The sequence below is a fragment of the Perissodus microlepis genome, chromosome 10 (genome assembly GCF_051167445.1).
Source record: "Perissodus microlepis isolate ML-2025 ecotype Zambia chromosome 10, ASM5116744v1, whole genome shotgun sequence".
NCBI lineage: Eukaryota > Metazoa > Chordata > Actinopteri > Cichliformes > Cichlidae > Perissodus > Perissodus microlepis.
In genome coordinates this window covers 24,804,467-24,817,478 of record NC_140470.1, presented here as the reverse complement: position 1 = coordinate 24,817,478, position 13,012 = coordinate 24,804,467, and the positions used below count along the sequence as shown (strand labels likewise).

At 41.2% G+C, this 13,012-nt stretch overlaps 1 protein-coding gene across 1 annotated transcript; it reads left to right on the top strand.

The window, feature by feature from the left end:
• The first annotated feature begins 3,632 nt into the window (after positions 1–3,632).
• smg8 (SMG8 nonsense mediated mRNA decay factor) lies at positions 3,633–12,473 on the top strand. Its single transcript, XM_084940795.1, has 5 exons — positions 3,633–4,329; positions 5,516–6,413; positions 6,563–6,708; positions 7,127–8,008; positions 9,357–12,473. The coding sequence occupies exons 1-5, from the start codon at positions 3,706–3,708 to the stop codon at positions 9,567–9,569; spliced, it is 2,763 nt and encodes a 920-aa protein (XP_084796921.1). The 5' UTR covers positions 3,633–3,705; the 3' UTR covers positions 9,570–12,473.
• The last annotated feature ends 539 nt before the right edge of the window (positions 12,474–13,012 follow it).

Sequence of the window (13,012 nt, the reverse complement as noted above, 5' to 3'; positions counted from 1 at the left end):
GACGTCAGAGAGACGACACCAAAGCGGGGTCGCGAGCGCGCACGCAACGTTGCCTCCTGACGTCCCGAGACCTTTCTGAAGACATGCCATCACGATGAAGGTGATAGGTGTTTAAAGTAAACACGAGTGGAGGAAGGAATTCAGATATTTAACTCGAGTACAACAGTACTAACATATCACAGTCAGAATGGATTCACTGCATACACACACAGAGCACTTTATTACAGCTTATGCACTTTATTACAGCTTATACAGAGAACTTTATTATACTATTTAAATGTAGTAGTATTTATGTGTTTTCATTTAAATTACTATTATTGTGAGTTAGTTTTAGTGCTTTTTTTAAATATAACTTTTTCTTAAGTTGTAGTATTCTTGCAGTATTTTTGGGAACAGTACTATGGCTATGTTTCAATTTACAGAATTATTAATATATTTTGAGGAGAGCACGATGGCGTCGTCATTAGCACTCTGCACTCCGCACACAGCAAGAATGTCCTGGGGTTTGGATCCACCATCTGGCCGGGGCCTGTCTGTGTGGAGTTTCTGTGTGTGTGGGTTCTCTCCGGGTACTCCGCCTTTCTCCCACAGTCCAAAGACATGCAGTTGGTGAGGTTAGGTTAACTGGTGGTTCTAATAGGTGTGAATGTGAGTGTGACTGGTTGTCTGTCTTTCTGTGTTAGCCCTGGCTAGAGACTGAAACGATATACTGTATATATCCACTTGATAAAGAAAATAACAGGACTGATAAGAGCATGTATTTTACTAAACACTGATACCTCAAACAGGAGTTATGACTTAGTTTTTTTTATCTGGATTTGAACAAACTGTTTCAAAGTCTTAAATAACTAATACTTGTCTACTTACTTTATTTCCTTTCTCCATGAGCACACATCTGGCTAAAGTCCGGAATCCCAGATGATTTCCCTCTTAGGGATCATTTTGGATTAATTTACTTACAGAGTACATTTCCATGGAGAGAATAGCAGCTTACAGAGCTTAGGAGAAATGTTATAACGGTCAGAAGTGATGTACATGATCACAAGTTGCAGGTATAACCTCAATGTCACAGCACACCCAGCCACACACAGAACACAAACACACACATCTCTACACAGTATATTTTGCAGCCTACATTAGCTTGATTCATATTCATTAAGAATTAAGGCAGTTCTGAAGGCGAAAGGGGCGTTCAAATCAATACTTGCAGAGTGTGCTTAATAAAGTGGCCATGAGTGTATATCCAGATAATTACACAGCTGTCTATATGTCTATATAAATAAAATTGATCAATTCGAGTAGAATAAAAAACAGAACATTAATGAATATGTTATTTCATCTGAAAGTGTATTTTAGGGCAATCCACTCATCATTTATAACACTAAAAACACATTTTTCCAAAGTAAACAAAAAACATTAAAATTTCAGTACAAGAAAAAAACCTCATTGCATTTATGTGACAGCTGCTGTCGCTTAAAGATATTAACAGTTAAATGCAAAACAAAAGCAGAGCTAAAACATGAGACTTACTAAAGAAAAAACTTAGAACAAAACTTTAATGATTGTTTATGTTAACTACTTAAAATGGGCAGTTTAATTTTTTAAATTTGTATTTTTATTTTTATTTTTTTACAAATTAAAATTTCAGTCTCACATCATTCCTACGGTTTATATTTTGACAGTATGGTTTTGCTTTACTTTTATTTTTTTTTATTTTTTTTTACATCTGAATTAAATTTTTATGTCAATTAAGGTTATTATAATTAACTAAAACTAAAAAATAACACTAAAACCACGTATGAAAATAAAAAACACACACAAAGAAAACTGTTTAGTTAATGGAAAATAGTAATTAATTTGAAAAAGAAATTAGAAAAAAGGAAACAAAAACAACTGAAACCACATCTTGTTATTATCAAAATAACTCAAATTAAATTAAAAAAATATTTTTTTAATTTAGTCTTTGGTCACTAACAGCACTAGGAGAGTTTGCGGTGAATGTTTAATAAGACTGGGATGTCTATTTTCTATTTAACTTCTTAAGTCTTAGGATCCTACAAAGAGCACCCGTACAATGATAAAGAAAACCTAAACTATTGAAAAACTGTTGTGACGAATAAGTACGAATCAGGTGGGCTTAACATCTTAGACTTTTCTACTTTAAATAACACTTTCAAAATTAATTGGGCTAAACATTTTCTTAAAAACCCTACCTCTATCTGGAACTTTATACCATATCATATTTTCTCTCGTTTTGGTGGCTTTAATTTTATTTTAAATTGTAATTACAATGTTGAGAAACTCCCTGTAAAGCTTTCATCCTTCCATAAGCAAGTCCTCTTAGCGTGGACCCTCATTTATAAACACAACTTCTCACCTCACAAATACCTTATCTGGAACAACAGAGATATTTTATATAAAAATAAATGACTTTTCCTGGAAACTTGGGTCCAAAATGGGATCCTATTGGTGGCTCAGCTGGTTAACAAAGAGGGACAACTACTTACTTACAACGACTTTATTGCACTATATAATTTCCCAATCAGTGTTCAGGAATTCTCAATGGTGCTTGGTGCCATACCCTCAGGGACTTTAATGTTATATAAAAACACTGACAGCTCAATATCTACCTCAGTCACTCTCCCTGATCCAGCTGAGTCACCAATAGGAAAAATCTGCTTTTCACAGGAACTTGGTAACAGCAATAAGAGAATACGTAGTTTATTCCAAGAAGATATCGTCTCTCTCCCATATATAATATCTTATTGGAACCGATATGTTCCAGATATCAAGTGGAAGACAGTCTGGATGATCCCCCATAAATATTTGATTGTAAATAAGGTGAAAGAAGTCTCATTTAAAATTCTACATAAATGTTATCCAGCCAGTCACTACATGGTAAAATTTAAAAGGGACATAAATACTAATTGTACTTTCTGTGGGGATCATCCAGAAACTGTGACACATCTTTTTTGGTACTGTTGTCTTACACAGAGATTCTGGAAGGAATTTAGCAGGTTTGTTATTGTCCATATTTTAAGGAAGTTTTCTTTACGATGGGAAAATGTTTTATTCTGTTTCTTTAAGTTCCCCAAGAAGTATGATAAATGTTTTTTTTATGATAAATTTGTTAATACTTTTAGCTAAATTTTTTATCCATAAATGTAAGTTTACTAACAAAACACCATATTTCTGTCATTTTTTTAAGGATGTGGAAATGTACATACAATCAATATCAGACTCCACCAACAAAAAGGCTCTCAAAACAATATATGTATGTGAATTTTTGCGTGTATTCTTATAATTGTTACTTTTTTCTTTTACCCCTGCCTTTTTGTGTTCATGTTCTGTTGTTTTGTATACTTCATCTGTTCGTATGTTGTATACTCATTGTTTGTTAAATAAAGTTAAAAAAAAAAAAAAAAAAAAACTACTGTCTTCTTCTTTCTTTAGCAGCTCCTTTTTAGTGGATCGTCTTCCTCCTGGTATGCTCCCATCCTAGGACAATAGCTGAAACCGAACAAATAAAATAAAATAAAATGAAATAAAAACACAATTTAATAACTCTGTGACACAAACAGTGGTTTGAATTGGGAAGAGGAACGTTAAAGCTAATGCTGCACTGACTCGGACATTTTAGTACAAGGAACCGGAAATCATAGGGGAAAAGAGTCCGGGGTTGTTTTCATTCCCCTGGTTTTCAACATGAAGGAAGCAAACATGGCTCGTCCCGTCAGTGTGGGGGATCTACTACAAGCGGAGCTCTTAGAGGACGCTGCTTACCGGGAAGAGGGGCTGTGTGTGGTCGGTATTTTCGGTAAAAGCAACATGCAGCCCGGCGCGCTGAAGGAATCTCTGATCAACACATTGGCGGACAAACACCTTTTCTCGATGTTCGGCGGACCGGAGGACGGCGGCACGCCTAGCAGCCACATCCAGGCTTTTTATGACCAGGAGAACCGGGTGCTGTACCTCCTGCTCTCCTCCGTCTGCGATAGCCGACAGCTGCTGCGAGCCTGCCTGTCTCTGGACACCGGGAACGGACACTCGGACGCCCACGACTTCTGGAAGGGCCTGGAGCGGCAGCACTGCCTCCACCTGCTCTACATGTTCTCCGTGTGTCACGTCCTGTTGCTCGTCCACCCCAACCAGACCTTCGACGTGACCTACGACCGGCTCTTCCGAGCTCTGGACGCTCTGCGGCAGAAGGTTCTGCCTCTGATCCGGGCTGCCATCAAAGACTCCCCGGTATCTAAAGAGTGGAAGCTGAACTGCCGGCCCTGCCCTCCACGGCTCCTCTTCGTCTTCCAGATGAACGTCACTCTGAAGGTCTGCTCTCTAACAAGTCCTTATTCGCTCTCATTCATATATGCACTTTATATTAAAACTGAAATATTGATATATATTTTAATATAGTTACAGTGCTGTGAAAAAGTCTTTTCCCCTTTCCTGATTTCTTTGGGGGTGGTTTTGGCATATTTGTCACACTTACATGCTTCAGATCATTTAAAAAATGAACATTAGATAAAGATAACCCGAGTTGACACAAAATGCTGTTTTAAAGTTATGATTTCATTTATAAGGGGGAAAAAAGTTATCCAAACCTACATAGGCCTTGTGTGATAAAGGAATTGCTCCCTAGACCTAATAACTAATGTGCAAACCTTTGCAGCAAGAACTGCAATCAAGCATTTATGATAACTGGCAATGAGTCTTTAATTGTTTTCATTGTTCAGCAGTGTTTTTCTCCTTTGAACCCCTCCACGAATGCTATTTTTGCCCAGTCTCTTTCCTACTGTTGAATCATTAACTCTGACCTTAACTGAGGTAAGTGAGGCCTGCAGTTCTTTAGTTGTTTTTCTGGGTTCTTTTGGGACCTGCTGGAAGATTCATTGATGTGTTCTTGGATTCATTTTGGTAGATTCAACACGCCTGGGAAGTCCCCCCAGGAGTCCCAAAGCCTTAACTCTTTTCAGACAGATAGCCGTCAATGACTTTGTTTCTCAGCTGTTTCTTTAGATTGTGGCATAACATGTTGCTTTTTGAGATCTTTTAGCCTGCTTATTTTTTTTGTCAGACAGGTTCTGGTCTGGCAGTAATTCAGCCTGAGTGTGGCTGAAAATGTGGCTAATTGCAGTTAATTCATGAGTCAACAAGGGACAATTACTTTTCCCTTAATAACTGAAATCATGATTTAAGAACTGCATTTTGTCTTTACTTGAGTTATCTAATGACCAATTATAAAACCATTTGTTTGATCTGAAACATTTCAGTGTGACAAACATGCAAAAAAACAGAAAATCAGGTCAATATGTTTTGATGGCACTTTTTTATTTTTTATTTTAACACAGAATTTGGACTTTAAGTAAAATTATGACAGCTCAAGTCCATAGGAAATTTTGCAAAAATATTTCAGAAACTGTCAAATTTTTCTTTAATAAATGGTCACGCCATGTAAGAACTCAGGGCAGCCATATGAATACAAATGATGTTGTCTTTGTTTGTTATTCTAAAGGTTTCTGCAAACGGCTTAGAGTCAAATCCTGACAAACCAAAGAAGCACTCTCCCAGGCGGAGGCTTCAACACGCCTTGGAAGACCAGATTTATCGCATCTTCCGTAAAAGCCGAGTTCTCACCAACCAGAGTAGCAACTGCTTGTTCACGGTGCCCGCCAACCAAGCATTTGTGTACGTGATCCCAGCACTAGATGAGGATCCCTTAGGTGCATTACTCGGTCAGCTGCGGTCCAACTGCATGTTGTCTGAGCAGGACTCCTCCGTGCCCGTGTCGGGGCCGAGGCGCTATCAGCAGAAGCGGCATTCAGCTCGGCACCCCAGCAGCAGCAGAGACTCAGGCAGCATATCGATAGGCAGTCAGCTGGTGGACTGCAGCTTAAAGGAATTCCTCTGGCAGCATGTCGACCTGGTGCTCACCAAAAAAGGTTTTGATGACAGCGTCGGCCGCAACCCGCAGCCTTCGCACTTTGAGCTGCCGACCTACACCAAATGGGTCCAGGTCGCCTCCAGACTCCACCAAGTCCTCATCAAAAACACAGATGAAGAAATGGCTGAGCTAGCCACAAAAGTGCAAAGCCAGGTGAAGGTTTTGGAGGGTTTTCTTGACGCTGACACAAAGTTCTCTGAGAACAGGTGCCAGAAAGCGCTGCCTCTGGCTCACAGCGCCTACCAGTCCAACCTCCCCCATAACTACACCACTACGGTCCATAAAAACCAGTTGGCTCACGCTCTGCGGGTGTACAGCCAGCACGCTCGAGGAGTGGCTTTTCAACGCTACGCTTTGCAGCTTCACGAGGACTGCTACAACTTTTGGAGCAACGGACACCAGCTGTGTGAGGAGCGAAGTCTGACTGACCAGCACTGTGTTCACAAGTTCCACCTGCTGCCTCAGCCAGGTGAGCGCATCATCTTCCTCTGCACAAGTTTGAGGAGGGCCCCTTTTAATGCAATTTTTTTTCATTGACTGTTTCACATAATTGTCGTAGCTCTAACACTGAAATAAAATAAAAGCCAAAAGTGTGAAATCTGACACTTAATTCCACAGGAGAGAAGCCTGACATGGATCACAACCCACCAATCATGAATCACAACAGTAGGGGGCGTTCCACCAGCTCCTGTAACTGTGGACGGAAACAAGCTCCCCGTGAGGATCCTTTTGACATCCAGGCAGCAAATTACGACTTCTACCAGGTCAGGATTTACTCCACATGGGTCCTGCTGAGGACCACAGAGGGGCACAGGCTCTCTGCTCTGTCAGTGTTTCTACATACAGCTGTGAAAGACTCAGTCAGACACAAAGTTTTGAGGGAAATGTCTCACTCTGTAGCTGATAACAGCTCCATTATCAGCTCAGGTAGTACACTGTGCGCTTTCAGAGATTTTCTTATTGAAAATTGTCAAAAATGCCTCTAAGAGCCACGAGAGTGAAGCAAAAACAGAAATGTCATCCGGTTGCAGATTTATGGTTCATCGCTACGAGATTATCCATCCACATTGTTCAGTTTTCTCGTGTCATTATAAAAACACTGTGTTTTTAAATTGTATATCTAAAACACAACATCTAATCACTCACAAGTATTTGCTTGTTAACTGTCTTTTTCCTGAGTAGATGCTGGAGGAGAAATGCTGTGGGAAGCTGGAGAGGATTGAGTTTCCAGTGTTCCAGCCCAGCACTCCTGACCCGGCCCCGGCAAACCAGGCTCAGAGAAACCCCTGTGAGGCTTCAGGATCGGGTGATGCAGAGAGGTTGAAGGAGCCCAGCACTGCCCAGAGCCACACGCCTGGAGACACCAGCCTTAGCCTCGCTCTTAGTCTAGGCCAGTCTACAGACAGCCTGGGGCCCTACGGGGACGGAGACGGAGCCGAAACACAAGTCCAGCAAAAGAGGCCGAGCCTTGTTGACCGGCAGCCTTCCACTGTGGAGTACCTTCCTGGAATGATGCACTCTGGCTGCCCTAAAGGTCTCCTCCCTAAATTCTCCAGCTGGTCACTGGTGAAACTTGGCCCAGCAAAGTCGTATAACTGCCACACGGGCCTGGAGCAGCCAGGTTTCCTCCCTGGCTCCTCATTCCTCTTGCCGTGGGACTTGGTGATTCGCTCCCGATCGGAGGAAGATACAGGACTAACGGAGCCTTTGGACGGAGGCACGTCCTCGTGGCCAGCCCCCAACAAGACCCTTGTGGGAAAGCGAGGAAGCACCGGTGGGCTCGGTAGGAGTCGCAGGAGGGAAGACATGGCTCGCATCTTTGTGGGGTTCGAGTATGAAGACGGCAGGGGGAGACGCTTCATCAGCTGCGGGCCTGATAAAGTAGTGAAGGTGCTGGGGCCGGGGGGTGCTAAAGATCCTGCCACCAGGGTGCTAAACACCGACATGCCGCTGCACATCCCTTCTCCCTCCCAGGGCCGTGGCCTGAAGCCCCACTTCGCCCAGTTGGCTCGCCTTTTTGTTGTAGTCCCTGACGCCCCGCTGGAGGTTACCCTCAACCCACAGGTAAGCAGCAGGAGGAGACTCCAAGTCATCTCCAAACAGGGGTGCACCTGATGATGATTTAATGGACTCTTATGTACTGTTTATTTTCTCAGATGCTTTTGCTCCTATAGCAAAGGTTTGTTTTTTCCAACCACGAGTCTGATTTTTCAGCGATGTAAACAAAAACTCTTTTAAAAAGGGGGATTCATTTCTGTCTGTTTTCAGTGAGTCAACTAATTCTTTCAGCAATATGTCCATGATCACTATGTCTGGGACTCTGTAAAAGCTAAAGTTACACTTCAAAGCTAAACTTTTAATCTTTTTTTTTTCTCAGCTGGAAAAGGTTGGAGTGTGCGATCTAAGTCAGGGACAAATTGCCACGAAAAGTGGAGGAGTTTAAGTGTCTCAGGGTCTTATTCCCAAATGAGTGAAGCATTAAATTGACAGACGGATTGGAGCTCTGCCGGTCCATTGTAGTCTAGAGAGAGCTGAGTGTAACCTATAGTTGCGAGCGCTGGGTAGAGACAGAAAAAAATGAGGTCACAGATACAAGGGGTGGAAATGAGTTTCCTTTGAAGGGTGACTGGGGTTTCCCTTAAAGACCCAAACCAAGCAAGAACCTATTGCACTGTTCAGTTCATTGTTCAACAACAGGAATGTATCACAAAATGTGCAAAGAAAAGGTTAAGATATCTGCAGCATGTCACTATTTAGGCAGGAATGAAAACTAAAATGAGCATGTCACAGTTTTAACAAAGACAAACCTTCAGACTTGGCTGTAGTTGCAGATTCTGTTGCCCTTTAACACATATATGGTGCATATATATAACAAAGAGGAGTGAAGTCTGCCAAATGATCAATAAAGGCAACTCAAGCTGCTCTGCATCATACACTAAATTGCCTCATCCATCCATCTTGCTCTTATCTGAGGTCAGGCTGCAGGTCATTTCAGGCATCCTCAGCTGTACTTTCCACTTTTTCTTCTGGGTGATCCTAGGCTTTCCCAGCCAAGATCTTAGTAAGTTCTGGGTCTGCATCAGGGTTTCCTCCCAGTTAGGAGGCATCCTAAGCAGATGCCTAAACCACCTCAGCTGGTTTCTTTTGACACAGCTCTACTCCAAGCCCAGACACTCAAGTGAATAAACAACTTTACTCTTTTGGTCACTACATGCCTCATTCGTGACCAGAAAAGCAGCAAAATTTCCCATCTCTCCATTGCTGCCTCCTGTTTGAACCTCTCCACTACCCCAGTATCCACCTGCAACCTGTCAAAGTGACAATCTTGAAGCCTAGATTTTCAGTTGTGTGGCTAAATTTTTAGGGTTCAGCACTGAATAACATCGTCTTTTGTCCTCTGCTGTGATTTCAGGTACAGCCAGGCCCTCCTCCCTGTCCGATCTTCCACCCAGAGCAGACTGAAATATCGTTGCCATCTGATGGCCTTTGGGTGCTGCGGTTTCCTTATTCCTACGCCACAGAGCGTGGTCCCTGTTACCCCCCCAAAGAGAACCAGCCCCTCAACAACTACAAGGTGCTGCGAGGCATCCTGAAAGCCACCACCGCCACCTCTCCACAACAATAACCCTTAAGGTTTTATTCAGGACTCCACCTTTGCAAACCCTCCCAGTGTTGTTTCTGTACATTCTGTATATTTGCAGACACTGCAAATATTTCCTTTTTTGTTGACATCTTTTACTCTGGATTTCAATGAAATGACATGTGGACGTGCATGGTCTCCACAGATAAGCATTTGCACACATGCTCTGGTGTATGTGAGACCGTATTAGCTGCTCTCTAAACCGTGTTTAGTGTCAAATCCATTCATGCAATACTGTGTTGCATTTACCTCTCCCAGTGCAGACGCAAATGCTGGTGTGGTCGAATGTTTCCTCACCAAATCCACAGAGAAAGTTTGTGTTGAAGTGGGCTGTTTCCCAAGTGTGAAAAATAATTTGATCTGTCTCAATTGAATATGTGACAACAGCTTTTTACACTTACAGATTTGGACCACTGGTTCTCAGACTGTGAGGCACATTTAAGCAGAGAAAAAGAAGCCTTTAAATTAAGACTTGGATTATTTTATATTTTTATCAGTAAATAAAAATTGCAAAATGTGACCGTTTTATTGGCTTGTGCACAAGGATGTGCTAGAAAAAAGTTTGAGAAGTGATTTAAAATAACTTATTTTCACTTTTTTTTTGCTCCCCAGAAGACAGATCAATGTTGCAGTGACATTTATCTTTGAAGCTTGAGCACAATAATAGCACCAGGAAAAACTTCCTTCAAACTTAACATGAGGGGGCGTGGATCCTGTGGTAGCTGTTTGCAGCTAAGCTAAATTTCCAGTACCAGCATCCCTGCACATTCACGCTGGCAGGCTTTAATAATGATGTAAATTTTCCTGTCACTTGTCAAACAGTGAAGCTCTCATTAGAGCAGAGACTAGAGTCGACTGTGTACGTCTAAACTTATGTTTATTTTGTTTCAGTTTGTAAAGATACCACAACACACACTATTGCTCACAAACAAAGATTTAATACACTCGAACTAAACCGAAAGACGTTTTTTGTTTTTTCTGTGTAAATAAAAGCGACTCGGACATTCTGTTTCATGTTATTGGAGGTGATTTTTTTTCCTCAGTGTTGTAGATGTTAAGAAAGCAAGTGCAAAAAAAATACTCAGTTACACTTTGAGAAGTATTAATTTCCTCTTTTGATGTCAAAACAGAACTTCTTGAATCACATGTAACTTCTTTACAATTCACCAGGAAAAATAGGTGAAAACATTCTAAAGGAATTACATTAAATAAGGTAAAACAGAATCTGTCTAAATTCTAAGATTGAACGTCAGTGTTTGTAATGACCACATTTATTCTTCAACACAGCCTGAACTTTCTTAGGGAAGCTTTCCTGTAATTCCTTTAAGCAGTCTTCAGGAATAGTTCTCCAGGCTTCTTGAAGGACATTCAAAGCTCTTCTTTGAATTTTGGCTGCCTTTTGTTGGCTTCTCCAGCCCCCCTGGCGACCCTGAAAAGGATAAGCAGAAGAGAATAAATGGATGAACGGATCCATCAGAGCTGTTGCTGCTGATTTTCAGTCCAGCTCTTGTGTAAATTCACATACCTCAGACTTTCCCTGTTTCCCTTTCTTAAGAATGGCTTCTTGACAGCCACCCTTCCACTGACACTATTTCTGATGAGGCTTCAGTGAACAGTTGATGAATCAGCTGAAGGGCCAGGTGCATCTCTCAGGTCCTGTGTGAGGTCTTTGTTGGATTCTTTTTCCTGTTTCAAAAGAACACGACTTTCAGACACTGTTCATTTTAAGCTTGCCACTTTTTTTGGTCCTCCACTTTTCCCATTTCTTCAAATTCTTTAAGGACACAGTGCACACCATGCCGAGATATGGAACATTTTAACACTTTCCCTCATAAAAATGACATTTGACAACCTCTCTGAACCCTTAATGAGTTTTGACACCTCAGTATTATGACAAAGGGAAGTGCATGAGATCACATTAGAATAGTTTCTGGGTTTTTACAAGGTTAGCTGCATAGGCAGAGACCACCCTCACTAACTTCTGATACTTCATTTTGTTTTATAAGGAGGTCTGAAATATAACAGAAACCTGACAGAAAGCTCAGAAAAGAGCTTCAAAGATGACTCCTAGCTGGCTTTCAAGGGGTAAAGAGTATTAAATTGATGAGAAAGTCTGTCTCCACGGAAGCAAAATATAAAGAAATTAGACTTTTGCACACTACTGATATGATAGATCGTGTCAGGAATACCACTAAGACTAACATCTTTAGAAGAGAAGCTTAATTTTCCAGGTAGGTTGTGTTTGGTTTCATGAATAGCAGTACACTTTACGTCCGCTAGATGGAGCTGGATTCTTTGGGACATATTTTCACTTAACTGTAGGTTCCCACACTCATAAAAAAAGCGACTTGGACAATTTATGTGCTTCATCTTACAGAAGAATTTAGGACGTCAAATCCATAATTTTCTTCGATATACGTTTCTTTATACTTTTAACTATGTTTTTTTCCATTACATTTGTCTGACACAGTTCAAACTTTACAAAAAGAAAACACGATGTGCTTATAAAACAGAGACAGCTGTATAGGAATTTCTTTTACTCATGTATTAATCACATTATTTTGTAATGCCTTGGTGCCACTGGATTTTAACATGTCTGACACCCATACTGAAGACAAATGGTGGGGGTGTAGTAAGGAAGTTGGGGGAAGCAGACCAGAGTCTTTTGTCTCTTCGAGGACTCTGGGAGGTAGCAAGGGAGTGTGAACCTTAAGGTGTGAAACAGCTGTATACTGCCTTTTGTTCCTGAAGAAGGTATTTAACTGAGAGCCATGCTAGGCTCAGTGAGAACTCTGCTGACCGGCTGTCCCGCAGACATGCAGGCTCTCCACAAGCTTGGTTGTCTGTTGTCTTTGTGTGTTTGGATTAAAGAATGTTAGCTACCGCTCACTGCTCGTCTGCAGGCTTTATTTAAATGGAAAACTTCCACAACACAGCACACTAGTATAATCAGACCACTCGGCTTCTGATTGTTCACAAAAATCAGTGCGTAGTTTGTGTCCTTCAACACATTTTATATGTTTGTGAGTTGGTAGTTGTCAGAATACCTTTTAAATGTTTCAAGTGGTTTAATTTAAATCACTCCCAGACACTCGGACAAAAGTACGAAAACAGGTTTGTTAATTAGTACTTAGAATTTTCTTTTTTCTTTTCCCAGTAATCATCACACAACATCTGAAAATGATCTCATGGCCCTTTAGGGCATCATGCTGTAGTCTGGTGGACACAGAAGTAGCAGTAAAAAAAGCCTCTTAAAGACAGTTTTACATGTGTTTCTGACTGTTTCTGACAATATTTCTGTACTTAAACTTCACAGAAAGAATGCAGGTGCATGCAGAAGACAGGTTAAAAACAGTAGTTTTCTTTGTGTGTGGGAATCTCATCTGCATTTTAACACACTCTGATTCTCAGATTTTCTCTTGGATAAC

Bases quoted from the DNA above. Each gene is read 5' to 3' on its own strand.
- smg8 (XM_084940795.1), top strand. From the start codon at position 3,706: ATGAAGGAAGCAAACATGGCTCGTCCCGTCAGTGTGGGGGATCTACTA. The intron at 4,330-5,515 runs GTCTGCTCTCTA...GTTATTCTAAAG, and splicing joins AGATGAACGTCACTCTGAAG to GTTTCTGCAAACGGCTTAGA. The intron at 6,414-6,562 runs GTGAGCGCATCA...TTAATTCCACAG, and splicing joins CCACCTGCTGCCTCAGCCAG to GAGAGAAGCCTGACATGGAT.